Source organism: Mercenaria mercenaria, chromosome 17, assembly GCF_021730395.1.
Source record: "Mercenaria mercenaria strain notata chromosome 17, MADL_Memer_1, whole genome shotgun sequence".
In the NCBI taxonomy this organism is placed as follows: domain Eukaryota; kingdom Metazoa; phylum Mollusca; class Bivalvia; order Venerida; family Veneridae; genus Mercenaria; species Mercenaria mercenaria.
The window spans coordinates 34,822,151-34,843,633 of record NC_069377.1 but is presented as its reverse complement, the minus strand read 5'-3'; the positions used below and the strand labels follow the sequence as shown (position 1 = coordinate 34,843,633).

Here is a 21,483-nt window from a genome sequence, read left to right as displayed (position 1 = left end):
ACCATTCGGTCAAGATTAAATCTGGATCATATAGGATCAAAAACTAGGTCACCCGGTCAAATTAAAGGAAAAGCTTGTGAACACTCTAGAGGCCACAGTTGTGACTTAATCTTTATGAAGCTTTATCAGAATGTTTGTCTTGATGATCTCTAGGCTTAGTTCGAATCTGGGATATGTAAAGTCAAAAACTAGGTCACTAGGCCATATCAAAGAAAAATATTTTTAACACTCTAGAGTCCAAAGTTTGAGTTTAAAACTCATGAGAACTGGTCAGAATGTTTGTCTTAATGACCTCTAGGTCAAGTTTGAATCTTGGTCATGTTGGCCAAAAACTAGGTCATCTGGTCAAATCAAACGAAAAACTGGATAACACTCTAGAAACCACGTGTATGAACCTATCTTCATGAAACTTGGTCAAAATGATGATCTTGATGATCTTTAGCCCAAGCTTGAATCTGGGTTATCTTGGGTAAAAACTAGTTCACACGTTAAAATCAAAGAAAAAAATGTGCATGCAATGGGGGCTGCATTTTTCTTTTGATGTACATGAAAATTGGTCAGAATGTTTATCTGCATGAATCTCGGACGAACATTTATCTGGGTCATGTAAGGTCTAAAATTGGGTCATCAGGTCAAATCAAAGAATAAGCTTGTTTACACCCTAGGGGCACATTTTTATTCTATCTTCATAAAAATTGGTCAGAGTGTTTGTTATCATAAAGTCTTCAATAATTTTAGATCTGGTTTACGTGGGGTCTAAAACTAAGTCACTAGGTCAAATCAAAGGAAAAACTGGTTTACACTGTAAAGGCCACTTGTTTTGCTCCAATCTTCCCGAACAATTGTTAGAATGCATGTTTTCATGTAATTTTGGACAAGTTCGAATCTGGGTCATGTGGGGTAAAAAAACTAGGTCACTAGGTCAAATCAAAGAAAATGTTTGTTTACACTCAAGAGGCCGTGTTCGTTTGGTCCAGTCTTAATGAAAATTGGTCAGAATATTTGTCTCCATGAAATCACTAGGTTAAACAAAACATGTTAACACTGATATGATGTGTAACTCAGGTGAGCGACCCCTCTTATAGTGTAATGCTGCCACGGCCCCACGTAGCGCCAATTGTCACGGGTGAGAAAATGTGCAGCCAGACTGGGAATCGAACCCGGGCCTCGGAATACTGTTTCAATGTTCTACCGACTGAGCTACACGGCCGCCTACACGTTATCTCCCCATTTTACTATTCAAGTAAATGATTACCAGATAAACACAGAACCAATAAATAAACGCAGCATAACCCATCAAAAGTAAATAAAAAATTTTGTATGTAATTCATCAGTGTGTATATGTAGAACGTTTCTTCAATCGTTTTGAAGTTATTCATGGATCAGAAATTATTGTTTCAAAACTGGCATTCTTATCTTTGTCATTAAATTTATCTATAAACAATGACATATACTCAGACTGAAGAGATGCCCAGAGTGGCACCTGACGTCTTACTTCAACATCAACAGCTAGAAAAGTAGCAATATGACCTACAATGACCTACAATGTGTCGGTTTAACTCTAAATCAGATAGACCAAAACAACAAAATTTTGATACCGGTATAGTGAGTGCAAGTGCGAATGCGTGAACTGTTAAGCCGCTCTATTTGCACGGAAATGAACTTAAAAACCTGTTGGCACAAAGGAAATAATAGACATGATTCAAAGAAATTGTCAAGTTTATTTTGTCATTTTACATCAGATTATAATTAATAATTATATCTTTTTTTGAAAGAGAATGCTTCTGTTAGACTTATGTTGGACACCTATTTAAATATTCCTATTAGAATAATACATGCATTAGATATACGGTCTCTATGCATCTAGACATCATATATAAAGTTAAAAAATAGGATTTGATAGAGGTCTCTATGATTCCTATTCAATAATATAGTGGTATAAATATTCAATTAAAGTTTCAATAAGGTTGTATGTTCTATACCTCATGTTTTCATTGAAGTCTGGAATGTGCTTCAAAACATGGTTAGCTGTTTCTTGTGTATGTCTTGGAATACATCTGCTGCAAAGAAAATCTTCCAAAAAAACACTGCACGATAAGCAATAGTACGATGCTTCACGAATATTCCTTTTTCCAGAGAATGCACACATTGCACAAAAATAAAATCTGAATCTGTGTCTGATCTGACACTGACAAAGCTGCTATTCAAAGACAACGAGTCATCAAATTTATATTTATATTTCGGTAGATTCTTACAGTAAGACATTTTCAACCCCTGCTACTGGTGAATATTATTTAACAGCTGAAATTAGAATATACTATTTATTTACTAAGTATTAAAATAAGAACACATACAAAATCTATCAAATTTATTTCCCAAAACTATTTTAAGATCAAAGGTTGTTTGTGTGTAAATCCAGCAGTAAGGTTTTCTCTGTTGGTTGATAAGAACACTATGCAATTAATCCGAAATAAATTATAATTTCCAGATTATTATACTAATATATTCTTGCATTCGGTGAAATTCAATCAGTTCAACCTAATAATTGTTTCTCAATGTTTGATCAAACACTTACATACCAATCGCATAAGAGCTGCTTCGTCACGACACGTTGTGCTATCTTATTGATGATATCTATTACAATAGGTGCACATGTAAGATAAAACAATGCAGGCAGTGAAGAACATTAAATTATTACGAAGGTGTGAGTAAAATACGTCAATTAGAGAACAATTTACTTGATTTTGTTTTGGGTTTAACGCCCTTTTTTTCAACAGTATTTCAGTTATGTTAAGGCGGCAGTTAACCTAACCAGTGTTTATGGATTATGTACCAGTACAAACTGTTCTCCGCAAGTAACTGCCAACTTCCCCATATGAATCAGAAGTGGAGGATGAATGATTTCAGACACAATTTCTTTTATCAAACCGTCACGGAGAACATACGGCCCGCGCGGGGATAGATCTGCGCTCTCTATATTGAGTTAAGCGGATGGGTAATATTTATACATACCTTACTTACTTGGCAAATAATAAATTAGAAAAAGTGAAAAACCACAGGTCGCCAAACATGAAAGAAAGTGTTGAAGGCTCGGTTTGACTGAGCCTATTCAAGACGGAAGTGGAAATGCAAGCTGCCGTCTAAGTCCTCTAGCCCCAAGTTAAGCAAAACTCAACATTTTTACATGTTATAAGTACCGGGTCACAATTTAGAGACACTCGCAGATGTCTTTATAAGTCGCATCAATTATCAATCAAATGTATTACAGTGTCAATAAGGTAACCCTTAAATTAAAAGTCTGACTCACATAATCAGTAAGTCCCAAATGACAGCAAAAAGTAAATTCGAAAATTGCCGACGTTAATGTACAGAGATAAAACAAAAAAAAAAAAAACAGGTATAGATTAGTGTATGTGTATAGATCTATCCACAAAGGAGTTATAAATTTCATAGCGGACACTATCTTTTCGTACTTCAATTTAAGTGCTTCATTGAGAACAATGGTTTGTTTTAAATCATGATCAACTTATCCATGAAAACCTTACCTACAATTTCTGTATTACTTACCACTTTGAAAATGATAACTTGCCATCTATTATTTTTTATCTAACAAGATTGCTCAAACAGGTCACAGCAAAAGGGAAGAAAATCGATTACTTGAACTTAAATATGTACTATCCTGTCATACAAATTCGTTGGTTTGATGAAAAGAAATAGCGATTGCATTCAAATGTCAATGAAATCCGTTGACCGCAAACACGGAACATTCAAGAGGTCTCAACTCGGATATAATGAACATTTCACTCAGGCGTTTGTTGTGACGTGACAAAAAACTTTTCTTGTTCAAACAACCGTTAGTGATTACAATGTAACTTCCGAAAACCGAACCACCTCCGGACCAGCCTAAAAGTTCGGTATTTGGAAGTTTCCGGAATTCAGAAGTTTGGACGTGTACAGGCAGAATGGACAAGATGCACTAGAGTACGTAAGATGATGGGGATTATTATCCTTTATAATTGTATAAATAGCATTTACTCAAACATTTTCAACTTACTTTTTACCATCCTTGAAGTCCCGAGTTTGTCAATATTTGATTTATGTTGATAATGCATAGTTTAATCGATGTAACTAAATCAATTAAAACACCGATCTTTCTTTCATTCAAACATTAAGAAAGTTTTCCACACTTCAGATATTTAATTTATCACGTTTTCATAAATTACAAACAAATTAAAGAAATCGCCATTTATTTCTTAACTTTTGCATCAAATAATCATTGTGATTATAACACGTGTCAAAATAAACGCGCGCCAGTAATAGATAAACAAAAGAACATGTGACAACTTACCACGGGCGCTTATTGGATTAACACATGTTAAAGACAGGTGACACTTTCAATCCGTCAAATGATTTGCTGTTCGGGTTTCGGAAGTCAACTTTAGTGTCAAAATACAAATGGTCCTTCAAAAATCGTCCTGTTTTCAGAATTCGGAAGCTCTGATTTTCAGACGTTAAAAATTTATAGCAATAATAGAGTGTTTGAGATTTCAAACTTCGCCTTCCCCTTCAACGTCTCTTGCGAAGTTAACGTATAAAGTTGAAGTTCGATTAAAATTCCTTGAGATTTCAAACATTAGAATGAACCTTACTTCTTTTAATCCGCCCAGTCAATTTATCCGTAATTATGATCGTTTTTTTCGTGCATTTTGATACCAATTGTCCGAAAGGGCAGGAATTGAAAATCAAATAAAAAACATTTCAATTAATATAATCATCGCATGGATATTAGAGCGATTACCAAAAAAAAAAAAAAAAAAAAAAAATCAGACGATAAAACAATGCGAACAATGTAAAAAGTCGTTAGTGTTGCTCCAAACATTTAGGTTTTATATAAACTTATGTCAGTATAGTCAGTATACAATGCACGATTGTAAATCATACATGAGAGGAAACAAAAAAGGATTATTACATACCTAAAATTATTTTCAATTCGGTTTCAATTGACCGCGATCGTGCAATATTTTTCCATATCATGACGTTGAAAGCTTTCATATCGGACTAGTCCCAATCCGTGACTCTAGTTACCTCCCCTGACGGTGCATCCATTGCGGATCTCGTTTCTTTAGATTTTTTGTTGCTATTGTGTGTTTGTTTAATTTGTAATTTATGCAACATTTTGTTTACTTTTACACTTTGATTAATCTGACCTATTAGATACTGGCATATAGTAATTTATCAGACTGAAATGAAATGAAAGTTATAATTACGTCATGAGTTGGACTAATATAGGACGTGGAATGGTTTCTTAACGTTGTAATGGAAAGAATCGCGTGACGTGCATGGCGTCCACGCGCACGTTGCGACAACATGTTGACGTCATTTTCGCGGAAAATATTAATGCGCGTCAGTTTGATTTGTTAATTGCGTTTTCGGAGAATTTTTTTTTCGTATTTTTCCTGTCTTTCGTGACACAACGATAATTTAAATATACATTAATCATTTGATAATGGATATGTAATAAAAAGGTTATCAACTTTGTATGTGGATATAGGCACTCGTTCTTTCGCAGACAATATTGCGCTCCTAAAGTCGCGCAATATTACCGCTGCAGAACTCGTACATATATCCACATACAAAATTAATAACCTATAATGATCGTATCAAAGTGATAATGACACTCTGTATGACTCTGTATACATGTAATGCCAAACTCTCAGACAGCACAATATGATTTTAATATACTATTTTATAAGAAAAGCATCTGCGGATCCAGGAATTATGGTTAGAGGGACACCAACATTAAAGAGGGGGTCACCCATTTCAGGGGGCTGGCGGGGGGGGGGGGGGGGGGGGGGGGGTAGGGTAGGGACATACCGAGTTTTAAGACCTACTTTCTTTGTAAAATGTAAGAAACAAAGGGGGAATTAACCCACAATGTCCCTCTGCCAGGCTCTGGTTCCGTGCATTTTAAGAATGGAGTTATCCCATACGGCTAACAGGAAACGTCTCTCATCATGATATCATATATATTTGAAATTGTTTGATACTTCAGAAGAATTTCCGTCTTACTAGTACCATTTTATGTTTATGATTAAAACGCAATTGTCGTATTAAGTATCCGACAGAAACAGATTGATTTTATTTGGATGAGAAAATAAAATGTTCCACCAAATGATAATTGCGCGTAATTATTTATTTTTTCAAGTAAAATGACTGTCATGCCATGTGCCTCCATCCAGATTTCAGTCTTTGATGCCGAGTATGTGGACAGAGTAGTTGTAAAAAGAATGAAGTTTCGACTTTCGTGATTTCACATCTTCGGACGTTCAAAACTTCACTTTATACGACAAAAAGGGCCATCTGGTATAATCGATACCGCCTGGGGACACAAATATGCCGTAGAAGTTAAAGTTTGAACAAAATCTCAAAGTTTCTCAAAATCAGTTGATAACTTCATTCTTCCAGGTTCAATTCAATGTATTTAGTTAAAATCATTAGCCATACAAAAATTCATTATTCTTATACCTGTTGATAGTGTTTCGCATCAAATTTAGTCTAATTATATATATGGATAATCAAATAGCTTACTAAGCAGACATCCTGAAACTAAGCTTTTTATTTCGCATAGTAATAAAGAGAAGTCTTAGGCTTACGTGATACTACATGGAAAACTTTAGTAGCAACGTGTGATGTAAATAAAATACACGCATATCGGTGACGTTTTACCCAAAATATATATGAGAGACGTTGAAGGGGAAGGCGAAGTTTGAAATCTCAAACTCTCTAATAACAAAAATGGGACTTTGATTTTCATGCGGTTTTCAAAGGTTTCTGGTTTTAAGAAGGTCCGGTTTTCGGAAGTTCCACTGTATTTTGTTTGAGGGATTTTATTTCTTCCATAGATTGCATCACTGGATTGATTAACCTTTAGCCTGCTGGCGGCAAGTGATTCTGTCTTTGCGACCAGGGCAGACCATGATCAGCCTGCACATCTGTGAAGTTTGATCATGGTCTGCACTGTTCGCTATTCAGTCAGTAAATTTTCAGTAAACACTCCCTTGTATAATAATTGGTATTTCCCAAACTGGATGATGGACCAGTCCATTTAGAAATATAGCAGGGTAAAGGTTAAGGTTATGTGAATTAAAGTGAAACCTTTACTTGTATAAGAAATATTTTAGTACTGTTTAATGGTGGTCAATTGGATTTTGGTCATGTCATGTATGGTACGAAACTGTTTATACATTTTTTTGTATTAAAAACAGATATGACAGATATTGTTCGCGCAACCAGAACAGACAGAAAATGAATTTATTCTTATTGTTCATATTGTTGGAATGTCGGACTCTTATTATTATTATTAAACCAGATTTATATAGCGCCCTTTTCAATGATTAACACGTTCAAAGGCGATTTACGTAGCTCTTTACATAATTATTAACTAAAATTGTACAATCTCGATAATAATCGCATTTCACTGATATGTATATATATATTACATCATTCTTGTTTTATTCTTCATAGTTCCAAAGCCAACACGACTTTCTAGTTTATCAGTCTTGGATATCCTTGACTGCCATTTAATCTCTGATAAATGTTTTAGGCTAACTTTAATATTCTACTTCTGTTCCTTACTTTCCACACTGTACGAAGGTATGTTTCAACATATGCATAAAATACACTAGATTTAGTGGTTTTGTTGAATGCTGAAACCGTCACACAACGAGGACAAAACAACACAGTAGGGCACCGTCTTGGAACTATCAGGGACAAAGGCACCACTGGAGAGTATAAACCGGTTAATGGTGCGAACATAACCTTACTCTAAACCATGACCCAAAGAGTAGAAAAATTATCCCCGTGCTTAAGTGATAACTGAAACTGATATGTGTGTTACTTTTATGTCCTCTTCGAAATATCAAAACGTGGAGGAAAGTACATGTAAATGGAGAAAATGGAGAAAGACCGGTTATAGACCTCTCGATAATCTAAAATTTCTCTATGAGATAAATACCATTATGAGCAATAGCGATATTGTAAAGCTGGAATAATCATACCTGTTTTGTTTAGGTCATTATAAAAGCATATATTTACCACTTACAATCGGCCTTGTTTGACCAGCTTTTTAATGTAACAATATGTAGGCATTGTAACTAAAAATACAAACTTCAAGTAGGAGCTATCTATATTAGATATATGTGTAGTTACCTGCATCAAAATACAAAGACTGAAAAATATATTAAAATATCACTTCCTGAAAAAGAGTTATTTGGGCTGAAAAAATGATCCCGGGTAAAATATACTGACGAGATAAAGAAACGCCTCATTGAAATTTGGCGTTATTTTTTTCCTAACGCTTTTAATTGTTGTGAAATGTAGTAAATCTACATGTACTCTGACCGACAAACACAGTGAACAAAAACTCGCGCGATTTCATTCAGCCATTTGTTCACTTCATGTACCTGGTCATGATTTCCTCGTGCAGTCCGTGCATGTAAACCATGTGGTTTGATTGAACGATTTTTGCACATGTACATGTGTAATACGACACACAACCATATTTTCAGCTATTCTCTGAAAAAACATTAGTTTTCGTAATGCCGAGGCTGAATTCTGAAGAGAGGGCTCAGGTTTTGGCTATGCTTGAATGTGGGCGAACGCAGGAACAAGTTGCTAGACGTTTTTACGTCTCTCGTTCGACAATTGTGCGTCTTATTCGACGTGTTAGAGACACGGGAACGTCTATCGATAGACCACGTTCAGGTAGACCGCGTGTAACGTCAATACGACAGGATAATTATATACGTCAACGTCATTTACGTGACAGATTTGTGACGGCGCAATCTACGTCACGTATAGTTGTAGGTAACCGTGGACACCAATTAGTCGACATACAGTGAGAAATCGACTCAGAGAACGCGGAAGTACCTGTCGTAGGCCCTACCGCAGTCTAATTCTAACGTTACGCCACCGTCACCAACGTCTTATTTGGGCCCGCAACCATCGCGGCCAGCGTTGGCAGAACGTAGTGTTCAGTGACGAGTCGCGTTTCAAATTGTGGAACGCCGACGGACGTATCCGTGTCTATAGACGACGCCATGAACGCTACGCAAACAATTGCGTTTTGGAGCACAATCGTTACGGTGGAGGTGGAGTAATGGTGTGGGCAGCAATCAACCATAGGTTTAAGTCCCAACTCGTCGTTTGCCAAGGTAATCTCACAGCCAGGCGTTACATCGACCAGATATTACGTCATGTAGTTGTCCCTTTCCGTCAACGTCAAGGATTAGTCTATCAGCACGACAACGCGCGACCTCACGTTGCACACGTCACCAGGGACTTTCTACAGGCTAGAAACATTAATGTTTTACCTTGGCCGGCGTGTTCACCGGACTGCAATCCGATTGAACACGCGTGGGATTATCTCGGACGGCGGTTACGCCAACGTCAACCCCAGCCAGCAAACGTCCGGGAACTGGTAGCAGCGCTGCACCAGGAGTGGGCCAGAATCCCACGGTATCTGTTACGCAACTGGTGCGGCTCTATGAGGCGTCGTCTTGCTGCTGTGGTTGCTAGCAGAGTTGGCCACACGCGCTACTGATTTTTCTAATGCAATTTCTCCGACCGGGCTATTAAAATTCAAGATTTAAGCTTAATGCGACAATGAAATGATTTCTTATTGACCATAAATTCTTGTAAAGCATCTAATTTGCGAATGGAATTGTTCTTTTCTAATTTTGAATCACGGTTAACGAAAAATTGTATACCGAGTTTGAATGAGGCGTTTCTTTATCTCGTCAGTGTATTTGGAAAAAATGGAGACAACTCCGCTTAGACTTTATGATAGGCTTAGGTGGCTATTGACCTAGAACCTCGTGCAAACTATGTATAGGATAGACAACTCGTGCCGTTGTCTACGGGATATATACAGCGAGCAAAGCGAGTTGTATATATCCCGTAGACAACGGCACGAGTTGTCTATCCGACTTAGACCACGTGACATAAAAACTGCAATTATTGAAAACTGTCTCACGCGTTCTATAGAAATTAGGATTAACGTGTTTTTATAAGAGTGATATTATCTTTGTACCGTTAGCGTTTATTTGTCAGTAGGGCATATGAAAGAATGCAGGTTATTTTGTATCAATTCAGTTTTACTCAAATACCGGATTTACTAAAATTTGACGTTCATTAACACTTTGAGTCATTTGCAATCGCAAATGCTAAACAGTTAGATATGGATTTCTAAAAAATACTCAAAATTAAACTGCTGAACAATTAGTTTTTATGAGGAGTTTGCATGTTTGCGAAACACGATGACAGATACGTTGATTCAAGAAGATAGCCAGGTTCCGAAACTACAAAAAAAAGGCTGACAGCAAATCGGAGGTAAACATGTTGGATAAAAAAATACTGTTGTTTGAAGTAATCTGGTATTTTAAGTATGGACTAGTGCTTACTGGTAATATACATACTATTAATCACACACAAATTATCAGATTCTATTAGAAATCACTTTTCGACAATCGGAATAAAGTGACAAAATAATTATGGTTATATTCATTTTTGTTCTTATAAAAACAGGAACCAGTGTCGGTGTTTTAATTATTTATTTATTTTGTTTATCAGGATATAGTTAATGCGTAAATGCTCGTAGGACTATGAACACTTTTTACTATATCGTGCCTTTCTTGTAAGAATGATGTAGTTGTTCTACTTTCTAACAGCGCCCAGTTGTTCGAATTAGTTTAGTTTAGTTTAGATTATACTAATTTGTTTCAGCTCGATTATGATGAAAGCTTTAAGCTTATTGTAATCCCACTCGAGTCCGCTTCCTGGGAAAACCAGTACTGGTGTCATATGAGAAGTCGTGGTCGTGACTCCAATGATGCTCGAACTCACGACCACTGCATTAAGCTGTTAAACTAACCGCCTGTTAAATTTCTATTCAAGATACTAGTCTTGGTAGGTGGGAAACACTAGTATGATATTTTAATTTTACTGTAAAGATGATTTAGTGTTTATAATCCTTAACAAGTACATTTGTTTTTCTAAGTTTTCTAAACTGTCGAAATATACTAATAAAGTTAATCGACCATTAGCTCAATCGCCTGTTAAAGTTTCGAACAACTGGATCCAGTTGTTTGCAAATGTAAGGATCGTGCTGACATGTCTATTTTGTAACAAGTGAACATAAAAAGTTACAACTGTTGGAAACGTTTCTGTGAATGTGTAAATTACGTATTTACCCAGTTGGTTCTTAGACACTACAAATGTGTTTCTTGTAATTCAATTTGATTTTTATATGTATAGTTATTCTAGTCTTGTATTTCAGTCATGTGAACCCTTTTATTGACATCCAATAACATGGGGTCATTTTTACGATATTATCATTTAGACGTTGTCAACTGAATTTACCTCCAAGTCAATCTTATTCTTTATCCCATTGATAACTGGTGAGAATATTGCAAGGTCATTTAACTCCGGCGTTAGCCTGTATTGTTAGATGGTAAATTGACACAAAATTCACGCGTTTTTTTGCCCAAGTTTCCCCCGATATATATATACAACGCTAATGTTGTATATGAAATATAGACGGGTACAAGTCTGCTTTGCGATTGGCTATTTACGGATTATCGTGGACTAAGCACTTTTTACCTCTAAGCATGGAAAAAGCATGCATACTTGCCACGTGAATTAACAACCTGAATACAAAACTATGTAAAGATCAAATAATTGATTGCCCCGGGGAAAGTGGGACATTTTCTATGGTGAAATTTGTCAACAAACAGACGATTTTTTAAAAAAGTCAAAACCCACAGAATTTCACAAAGTGAAATATGTTTGTAAGGCAACTGCTTGAAAGAGAACAATCTCAACTACCCATACACATGCGTCAAAGCATGGGAAAAATATTTAGAAGTATGAGAAAATCGAAGAAATCAATTTCAGGACTGCTAGATGCATAACTGTGTTATCATGCATTGCATTTAACATAGATAGGATACATATAACATGTACATGATTAGGATTAACAAACGGTGACTCAACAATTTCACTATATAAACAGATTGTTTCCCTTGTGTAAAGAAGGCTTAGGGTAAGTCTCAACAATATGCAATGTCATAACTGTTGCCTTTTTGTTTTTAAACAGAGTTAAAAACTAACAATGTTTAATCAATGTTTAGCGCTACCCTTGCTCCAAAAGTACTAATGGTTCATTGTCTAAAAGCTTTTAACTTGACAATAAAGTACCCGATGTATGGATCAATTCTCACTATTTACACGAGTTCTGGTACATGCAGCGTTTATCAAGATCCCGCTTTAATCGCTTCTGCTATATGACCGCCATATAATGCCAAAATAAACATGATGCCAAATCCGGAAACCATGCCTAGGTTCTGCAGTAAAAATATATTCCCTGTTCCGATCAATTTTCTGCTCTCCTCAAGTTGTCCAACAGCACACATCTCTGGCATCTATAAGACAAAAAGAAAAACAAATTGTGGTTACAGTACAACTTATTTGTTGCAATAAACTAATAACGCCTGGAATGTAAACTAGACCCAAGTTTCATATTTGAAACCATGAAAAAATACTGCATATAGTTTATGAAAACATAAAATTAGCAAGTTAATATGTATTAACAGTACAATTCATTAGGTTAAAATAGTACACGCTGTATACATGTGTGGCTGAACACAATATAAATGTCTACTACCGCTAAAATGTCGAAAATAAATCCGTTACGAAATATAATCAAACTTTATAGTACATACCATATCGACCAGAGCAACATACAGAAACAGTCCGGCAGCAATTGCGAACATCCAATTGTGAGCTGTATCATTTTGTCCGAGAAAAATACCTACTGAAAGTCCAATGTATATGGTGCATGCAGATAAAACATTGCAAATGATTGCCTGTTTCTTCGTCAAGCCTTCACACAATAAGATCGCAAAATCTCCTAAACAAAGCAAACAATATATTATGCGTAATCAAGAGATATCAATCAATACTGTTATTTCCTCAGATCATATGGAAAGACATGACAAGTAATAGTCATCAAACAAGTCAGCTTCATGCTCAGGCGATCCTTACAAAATTGGTTTCTGGTATTAATTGGATTTGTTTATGTATACGGTAATTGCCTATGAAAAATTTACTGAAAAGTTACAAGTAACTTGAGCATTAAGTAACACTTATTGACTGCCTTGCCGCTCAGAGTTTGCAGGTCAATGGCCGAAACAATTTCAAGTGGTCTAAAATATGTGTTTTATTACCTGACATCGGAAATAAATTATCTTTTGTTTTCTTCAAGTTTTGACTTTAGCCCAGCAACAATATGCTGCCAATTTACATAAGAATGAATGTAATGCTAATGAATAATGTTAAAACAATGATTTTCTTATGAGAATTTTAACAGTTACTGTAGTTTATATTTTTAAAAGTCACATTTTTTGCTTGAAGGATTAATTCAAAGATTTGCTACCTTTAGTATTTTGAATATTTCATTATCATGAAATAAAGTATCAAAATGGCCTCTACCAAACTAAATCATTACAACATCGTAAAACATTATTATAAAAAAAATTAGTAATAACGTTAAGCACAATTCACAACACTTTCATAAACGTAAAATCATTTTCGCTTTGTTTAACTATTAGCTCTCAAGTTATAGTTAGTTTGAAAATTTTGAAAAAAAATGTGTCAATATACAGCCTAAATCCCACAGAACTAAACTTGCCTAATTCATGTGGCAATTCCTCACAGAATATTGCGACGGAGACAGATACACCTGCTAAAACACTTTCGGTAAATGCTGCACCTACAGAAACACCGTCTATAAAATTGTGCAAGGCGTCACCGGTAATAACCATCCACGCCACAGCATTAATGTGTTTTCTATCTTGTTCAGTCATTTCATTTTTACTTGTGTCTTTTCCAACCGGCTTATCCTGTAATTCATATACCGATACTGTGCAATTTGAACAGTATAAATACCAATTTTATTGAGTATTGAAATTACTTGTTCTTATCTAAAACATAATAGATTAGCAGTGTGTAAAAGTTTTTTTTTTGCGTAAGAGACAGCATTATTTTCATAGAATTATACAAAAATGCGTTACCTTGATAACACAATTCCATACTATAGTTTTGTCAGATCTATACGGCATCACGAGGGCTCCGTAGATCTGCGCCCTCCCTACTAAGCTAAGCGGGCGAAAGATAAGACAATTGATATACATGTTTATGTATCATTTGATTGTACTTGAATATCTGTACAGGATTTGACGATAAAAATTTAAGCAAGCGTTTGTGCTTTGGAATATTAATTGAATCAATTGTATGCGTTTTGTAAAATGAGTTTTAGCACGTAGTCTGAATTATTATTCTTTTACCTTAACATGTTGCTCTGTACTTTCATCCTAGTGGATGAATACTTGAAAAGTCAGACCTTTATTTTATCAAGTACCCGTTAAGCAATACATATTCTTCCTTACCTCTGGTTTTGGATTTTTAGCCTTATCTTTTACTTCCAATGGCAATGATATAATACAAACACCGTTTTCCGTTTGGTGTTTTATTTTTGCTTTTTTGCATCTCTGGAAAGAGAAAGAAAATCGATCGTGGAACAGAAAATAGAATAAAAAGATATAAAATGTAATGGAAACAGCGTTATTCATTAACTATTTACTTTTACTTTTGGTTTTAGGCACCGCTCTCGAAATAGAAAGAGAAACAATACAACGGAAAAGACTCTGAACATATTTAGATAGGAAACATCTCTGTACACAACATATTCCTCAGAGAGCCGCAACACCATACTTCGTGATTTGTTAAAAACAAAATACGGCAATAGTTTCATATCTACATGACATGTGATGGGTAATAACTTCAATGTTTCCAGAAGTACAGGTTTGTTCGAGTTTGTCTCCTGTGATATTTGTGAAACGTTGCAAAGATTTACTCGATGATAATACTATCAACATGACTGTAGCTAGCGGAATGAAAGGCTGAGAACACATATTCGCAACTTCGTTCCGCTGATCACGATATGTTTGCCAAGTGCACGCGAAACTGTTTCCAGCATAGTTCAGGTAAAACGAAAGGTTTTATTTCACCTTTATTCATGAAAAATGTCGTGTACCTAGGGCGTATGATTAAAAGATACCGACTAGGTTGATACCATTTCTAAATACTTGAATTAACCATATACAGGCGGGTCGCATATATTTTAAATGCCCTTACAATTTAACATATCCGTAACCTTTTTGCAACATTCGGACGAAACGTGATCATGCAAATTGTTAAATTCACTTTATATATACAAAGGTTGCATAAAAAGGTTTTGAATCATGTAATGTTTTTCTTACCTCCCCTCCAGTGAGTTGTACTTGAAATGTACCAAGGACTATACCGAAAACCTTTTCTATTTGTTCAGAACAATTTGTTTGAAGTCTAAATTTCACTTAAATTTGGTAACAAAACAAATTTAAAAAGTTTAATAAACGGTGTTGCGAGTGTTTTCAGAAAGGCAAATAAAATATCATATGAAATTTTTGAAAGGGATCAAGGATAAAATTCATTAATCAAGGTATGCATCTATGTAAAGAGGCATATTTCATTAAGGACACCTATCTATTAAATCTATTGCTACTTAAAACAAAAACAAAACAGTTAATATAATATTAAAAAGAACTCTGTTTATAAAAGTGTACCTCTCTCCAGTCTTTGATCATTTTTAGAACCCTTTCTATAATAAAAGACGTGTAGATCGCAATGACCATAAATAGACAGTTCCAAACAAATCCTGGCCTGTGCATTTCATGTTCTGTAAGTTCCAACGCCTGAAACAGAGCAGAATATGTAAGTTTGTCCGAAATTATATTTCTTTGCCTTCTGAAAGTGAAAATATCCCAGAGGATAATTCGCATTATAGAAACCTGCAACCCCTAACACTGAAACATTTTTTGACAGTTTATGAAATTGTTACAAACTAACATACGGGCTTTAAAGTATCTATAGTAGAAAGACGGGTTATTGCATCATCTTTCTGTAATTGTTTTAGATAGTGAGGTAAATGTCAGATTTCACGCTTAGAATCCCACTTCTGACACCAATGTGACAGGAGATCTGGGACTGAAACATCTATAAATGTGAACCCTATAAATGAAAATGAGCTCATCATTCATTTTATCCTTTTCTTCATCAATTTCTTTTTGTTTTCTTTTTCGTTTTTTTCATTTGTAAATATTCATTCATGTAGATAAACTTGTAAATATTGTACCGAGTGTCGAATTGTTCAAATAGGTTCTATTCATTGTTCGATCATCCTGTCACAGAAATTACATAAATGAGAAACTATAAGTATAAACTAACCACGAAATCTCATAGGCAAAGTATAACATAAAAACAAACAAATCAAATCTCATTTAGGGCTACATTGGAACTGTCAGTGGGTGAAACAGTATTGAAACGTTGTGAGCCCGACAACTTATATATTTATAGCAACATTGTCGCACTGTTGTTTTCTCTTGTTTTTTTTAGAATTGTCTGCAACAAAAATCAACTATGACATTCAAATAATTGTTGTTAGAGTACTTATAATTTATATAATTTTCACTTTAATGTATGCATGGAATAATCTTCTGACCAATGGCATATAGATATTAATTGCTGAACGAAATTTCAATATACTGAAAAAATATTTTGCTGCACCTTGTCTGCACCACTTTCGGGCATTCATAGAGAACTCTACTGTATATGACTTAATAATTTAAAGAGCAGCTTTAAAATTCATAAGATACTGTGATCACGGATTTTTTTAAACCAAATTACCTCCGGTATCAGAAAGAATAAACTGCTTCCTGCGAGTGTCCCAATAGCCAGTCCAGCCAGATATAATAATGTTCTTTTGTAGGCTAAACCATGAACGAACGGGAGAGCAAGTATCCCTCCAAAAGCTGTCAGTGCAATTATTGATGTACTCAGTACACCATAACCCCAGACTGAAAACATTTTTCACAATTGTCAAGACTCCTCTTCCTAAACATGTATAAAACGAATCTAAGGAAGCCACTGCGTTTGAAAAGACATTAATTTAGTCACAAAGTAAAGTGAAAACTGGATAGTTTGACTTCACTGATATTCATATAGGCTATAATGCTCAACAAAATCAAATGATCTAGTTTTCACTATGACTGAAAAGACATATTGATAAAAACACAAGCGACTTAAAACATATAACTGAATTTCATGATTATTTCTACTTTCGCATTTGATGTCACAGTCTTTTTAAAACGCAGCACTAGGAAGCAGACAAAAAACGGGCAGTAGGTTCTAATGATGATTCTGCCAGAACTAAGGTCTAGTTAACTGGCAAATAACGTATTCTCCATGGGCATTTTCGGCATTTTCTGTCATGTTTTACGGAAAGCAATGCGTGCGTTCAACTACATTTACATCCGAAGAATGCCGAATTGCATTATGGTAGCACGTTATTATTCGGAAATTGCCGAGTGTCATCACGGCTTTTTGACTTTAAGTAGAAGGAAAGCCATAACCTATTATCAAATGGAAAATTGTCACGTTGCCGGAGTAATGGGAAGTAAAACCATTCTTTAGTTGGATTTTTAAACCACAAAAACTATATCATAATAACTGTACAATTAAAACTGACTTTCACTCGACGATGATCTGAGCTTATGTTCTTCGATCTTGTGGTTTGTCTGCAACTTCTGTAAACATGACTTGCTTTGTAAAAGATGCAGCAAGATCATTGCCATGGTCGATGTCTCTTCGTCACTTGACGCATTGTGCGACAGACGAGATAATTGAAAAACATCTTCTGGAGATAAACACTGAAAAAATATGTTGCAAGTTTTAAAACGTGCACTTGTACTCTAAAGCGTGTTAATTTAGCTATACACATTCGGATCCATTTATTTACAATGTAAAGTCAGAATAAACCCTCTTTTTTCAAAATATACTTAGAAATTTCGGCAAATCAAAAGGATAGGGTCGTGTGCTTTTATTTTATGTTAGACTTACTGAAAAAAAATTGAGTTTTTTCTATAATGTATATTATTCTGAAACTTCTTACAGTTGAAATATAAATGTGGTCTATAATAAGGTGAAACAAAATATATAGATCCGTGAGATATTTTTTCCATGATTAAAGTGATCGGCATATTAGACAGTATTTAGAATTCTTTAATGGTCAAACTATTTTATATCATATTTCATCTTTAGAGAGATACTAACGTTGCTGTTATAATAAATTTACTCACGGGCTATTTTTACAGAATATATTGTCATTAATTCATATCGTTCCGTATTTATTCTAAGTTATCTGGTTAAATGACGTTACTCCATGACTTCCGATTTATCAAACGTACAGAAATACCTTAAGGTCAACATAATTGGTATAATATATCAAAATACATTGTACATTTAATTGCAAGCAAAAGCTATATAACGTATGCACTCGCTGTCTGTAAGAACTGATTGATTTCTCGTTCTTTAGAAAGTTTGAGAACTTGCGAAGTCGGACACGGCCAGTTTGGGAGAACGGTCATAGGTTGATAGGAGTCAGTATGACTCGTTGGAATAATGACCTATCTTATAAAATTGCATGTTCACCGATGGAAATTACCAAATTAAGTTATATTATTTACTTTTGTGTAACTTGCTAGAATACCTTACCTGCAAACCCTAAAATTAAGCGAGCTTTCGTGTCAGACGTCTTAAATTCAGATTATTAAATGTTATGCTCTCTCCACCCGCCAAACATAACTTGCCCTGCCATAGGTACGACTGATGCACGTTTCGAAGCAAAGAAGTAATTTTTTTCAAAAAAAGTCTTCAGAAATACACACTTATATTCTAATATTGTTTGATATTTTTCTCATCTGCACTACTAAATTAGTGTTGATACGTGGTGTGCTGTGTTCCTTACCGCTTCCAATAAACAGAAGTCTTGACCTTTAACACTTCCCTCTGGAAAATCTTCTAGACAATCTGTAAATGTTTTGTATGGTTCTTGTTTCCATATCAAATGTTTTCTTGAATAAAATCCTTCTAAATCATAAGCAGTAATGTTAGATCCATTTCCAAGATGTTGCTTTAATGAACGTGTAAACATATGTCGGATTTTACTTCTGGGGAGTAAAAATCCATGTACAAGAACAAAAAGTTCTATAATAAGAATCACGAGAAACGATTTTACAAACATGTTTCTTTATTTTCAATTCTCATACACTGGAACAAGAACCACTTCTTTTCTTAATTTCAGTTATCAAACAAATAACATTTGTTGAATTCATCAAACAAGATCAATTGACTATTAACGTGACAAAGCAGGAATACGTTAACATTAATCAAGGACGTCGTGCACAAACGAAATAATTGGATTTCACCTAAAAATCTTGTTCAGAATGAACCCAGACATTCAGTGCATTGCAAACGTCAACAAAAGTGAGATCAAATAATGTTTTATTTGTCTCTTTAGTTTTGTTTTTATGTCACAGTTTAAGTCATTTCATTACCCCTTCTGACCCTCAAAAACTCGGTTCGTGCACTGGGATTGAAGGTCTTTGACCATTGACAATCAGCTAGTTTTGTTCGATTAAGATTCTCCATATGCTATTTTGACATTCTCTGATTATTATGACATAGCAATTTTCGTTTATGCTCAAAGGCACAAATAACAATTTTATCTAACCGCACAGAATTGCCGATTGTTATTACAGGTCCACTACCTCAGTCCTCGACTTACTATGTGAAATCCTAACGAAAGAAAAATCTTTATTTCATGCATTTCTGTACTGTATACGTCCAGTTAGTAACCAAATTTATAAAATTCTATGATTGCAATACGATATTTCTGTACCTATTTGTGTATTTGCGTTGATGTGTTTTAAACCACGTTACTGCTATATTTTAGTTGTGACTGTGGTCAATCATCGCTATTATGTACATTATTTTTTCGTAATGAAACATGTATTGTTTACTGCGAATGAGGCAGTTGCCTAAGTTTAAATTTGTGAGGCAAAGAAAAAAATATGAAAATATATGAAAATATATAAATGTAAATGACTTCAATTGTATTGATATCAACCCACCCACACACCCACCAACTACAGCAATATTGACCATAATTACATTTCCTTCAGTATCAAAGCCACCAGTGTGAGCCACATGCGAATTAACGTTTCGTAATTTATGCTACTGTTTCGGAACAAAAATGATTGACATTCAGACCTGGAATCAGGCGTTTCCAAAGTCGTAGATAATCATCGAATGTAAGTTTGTTTCACGTTTTACTTGACTAAAAGTTCCAAAGGTTTAGAGTGAGCTATTTGTATAGGTGGATGGTCCGGCGTCCAACGTCTGCCGTTCGTTTGTTTACAATTTACGCACACATCTTCTCTGAAACTACTGGTCAAAGTTACACCAAACTTGGTCTGTAGCATCCTGGCTAGGCCCTCTCTAAAATTTGTTGAAATGGTACCGCTTAACCCCTTTTAGGGGCAGCAAAACAACTTTAAACAACTTCTTCACACGAAACACTCGATGGATCTTCATCAAACTTGGTCTGTATCATTCTTATAAAGTGATCTATATAATCATTTGGAACAAATGGTGACACTTTGCCCCTTTAGAGGAGACTAGATCTAAAGATAGAACTATATGTAAATGATTTTCCCTTGAACTGCTTGGTGGAGCTTCATAAATCTTGGTCCTTTTACATCCTTGCAAGAGCCCCCTCACATTTGTTCAATTGAGGGTTTTGGAACTTAACCACTTTTATGGGTTATTTTTATATAAAATCGTTACCATTCATGATTCAGCATGTCGCACATTTATTCAACATCACTGGTATATGCAAAGTATTTAGACTAATTTTAATTAGGACGACCCGCAGTTACTGTCAAGCTGTATGCGCGATAATCGTTCACCATGTTACTACACTGGACATTTGGCTTAAAGTATCGTAATACGTTTTGCTATGGGGCGTGAGAGGTGTTGCCCATTTCATTTCATTTCGGAAACAGACTCACTCAAATCCAGTCTGCTTTTGTTTTTCTTGGTTGCGATCTATGCTTCTAAATGATCATCTTATAGATACTTTTCACCTTATTTTAATAAACGATACAAGTTTAAAAACTACGTCCGTCTGTCTTAATTCTATGTCAGTCATGTATTTGACAGATTAGTCAGATCAACTAATTTGTAAATTTCTTTACCTCGAGAAGGAAATGAACAACATAAATTAACCTAGCAATTTGTCAAGACCATGTGATACATCTGAGCTTTGTACAGTGACATTTAAACGATACAAATAAATCAACTTATGTACATTAATATTGTTAGTAATTTGTACAGATCAACGAAATTAATTAGACCAAATTTATAGGAAACACCACATACAATGAATTATTCATCCCAAAGCAAACCAATAGACCATCAACTTTGCAA

At 35.0% G+C, this 21,483-nt stretch overlaps 1 protein-coding gene across 1 annotated transcript; it reads right to left on the bottom strand.

Annotated features, from left to right (window-relative positions):
• Positions 1 to 11,979: 11,979 nt before the first annotated feature.
• On the bottom strand, positions 11,980 to 19,306 carry LOC123536236 (metal cation symporter ZIP14-like). The gene is made up of 6 exons (XM_053527659.1): positions 17,684 to 19,306; positions 16,843 to 17,012; positions 15,723 to 15,851; positions 14,505 to 14,606; positions 12,780 to 13,958; positions 11,980 to 12,479 (listed from the first exon to the last, which is right to left on the bottom strand). The coding sequence occupies exons 1-5, from the start codon at positions 17,787 to 17,789 to the stop codon at positions 13,671 to 13,673; spliced, it is 795 nt and encodes a 264-aa protein (XP_053383634.1). The 5' UTR covers positions 17,790 to 19,306; the 3' UTR covers positions 11,980 to 12,479; positions 12,780 to 13,670.
• Between the last annotated feature and the right edge of the window lie 2,177 nt (positions 19,307 to 21,483).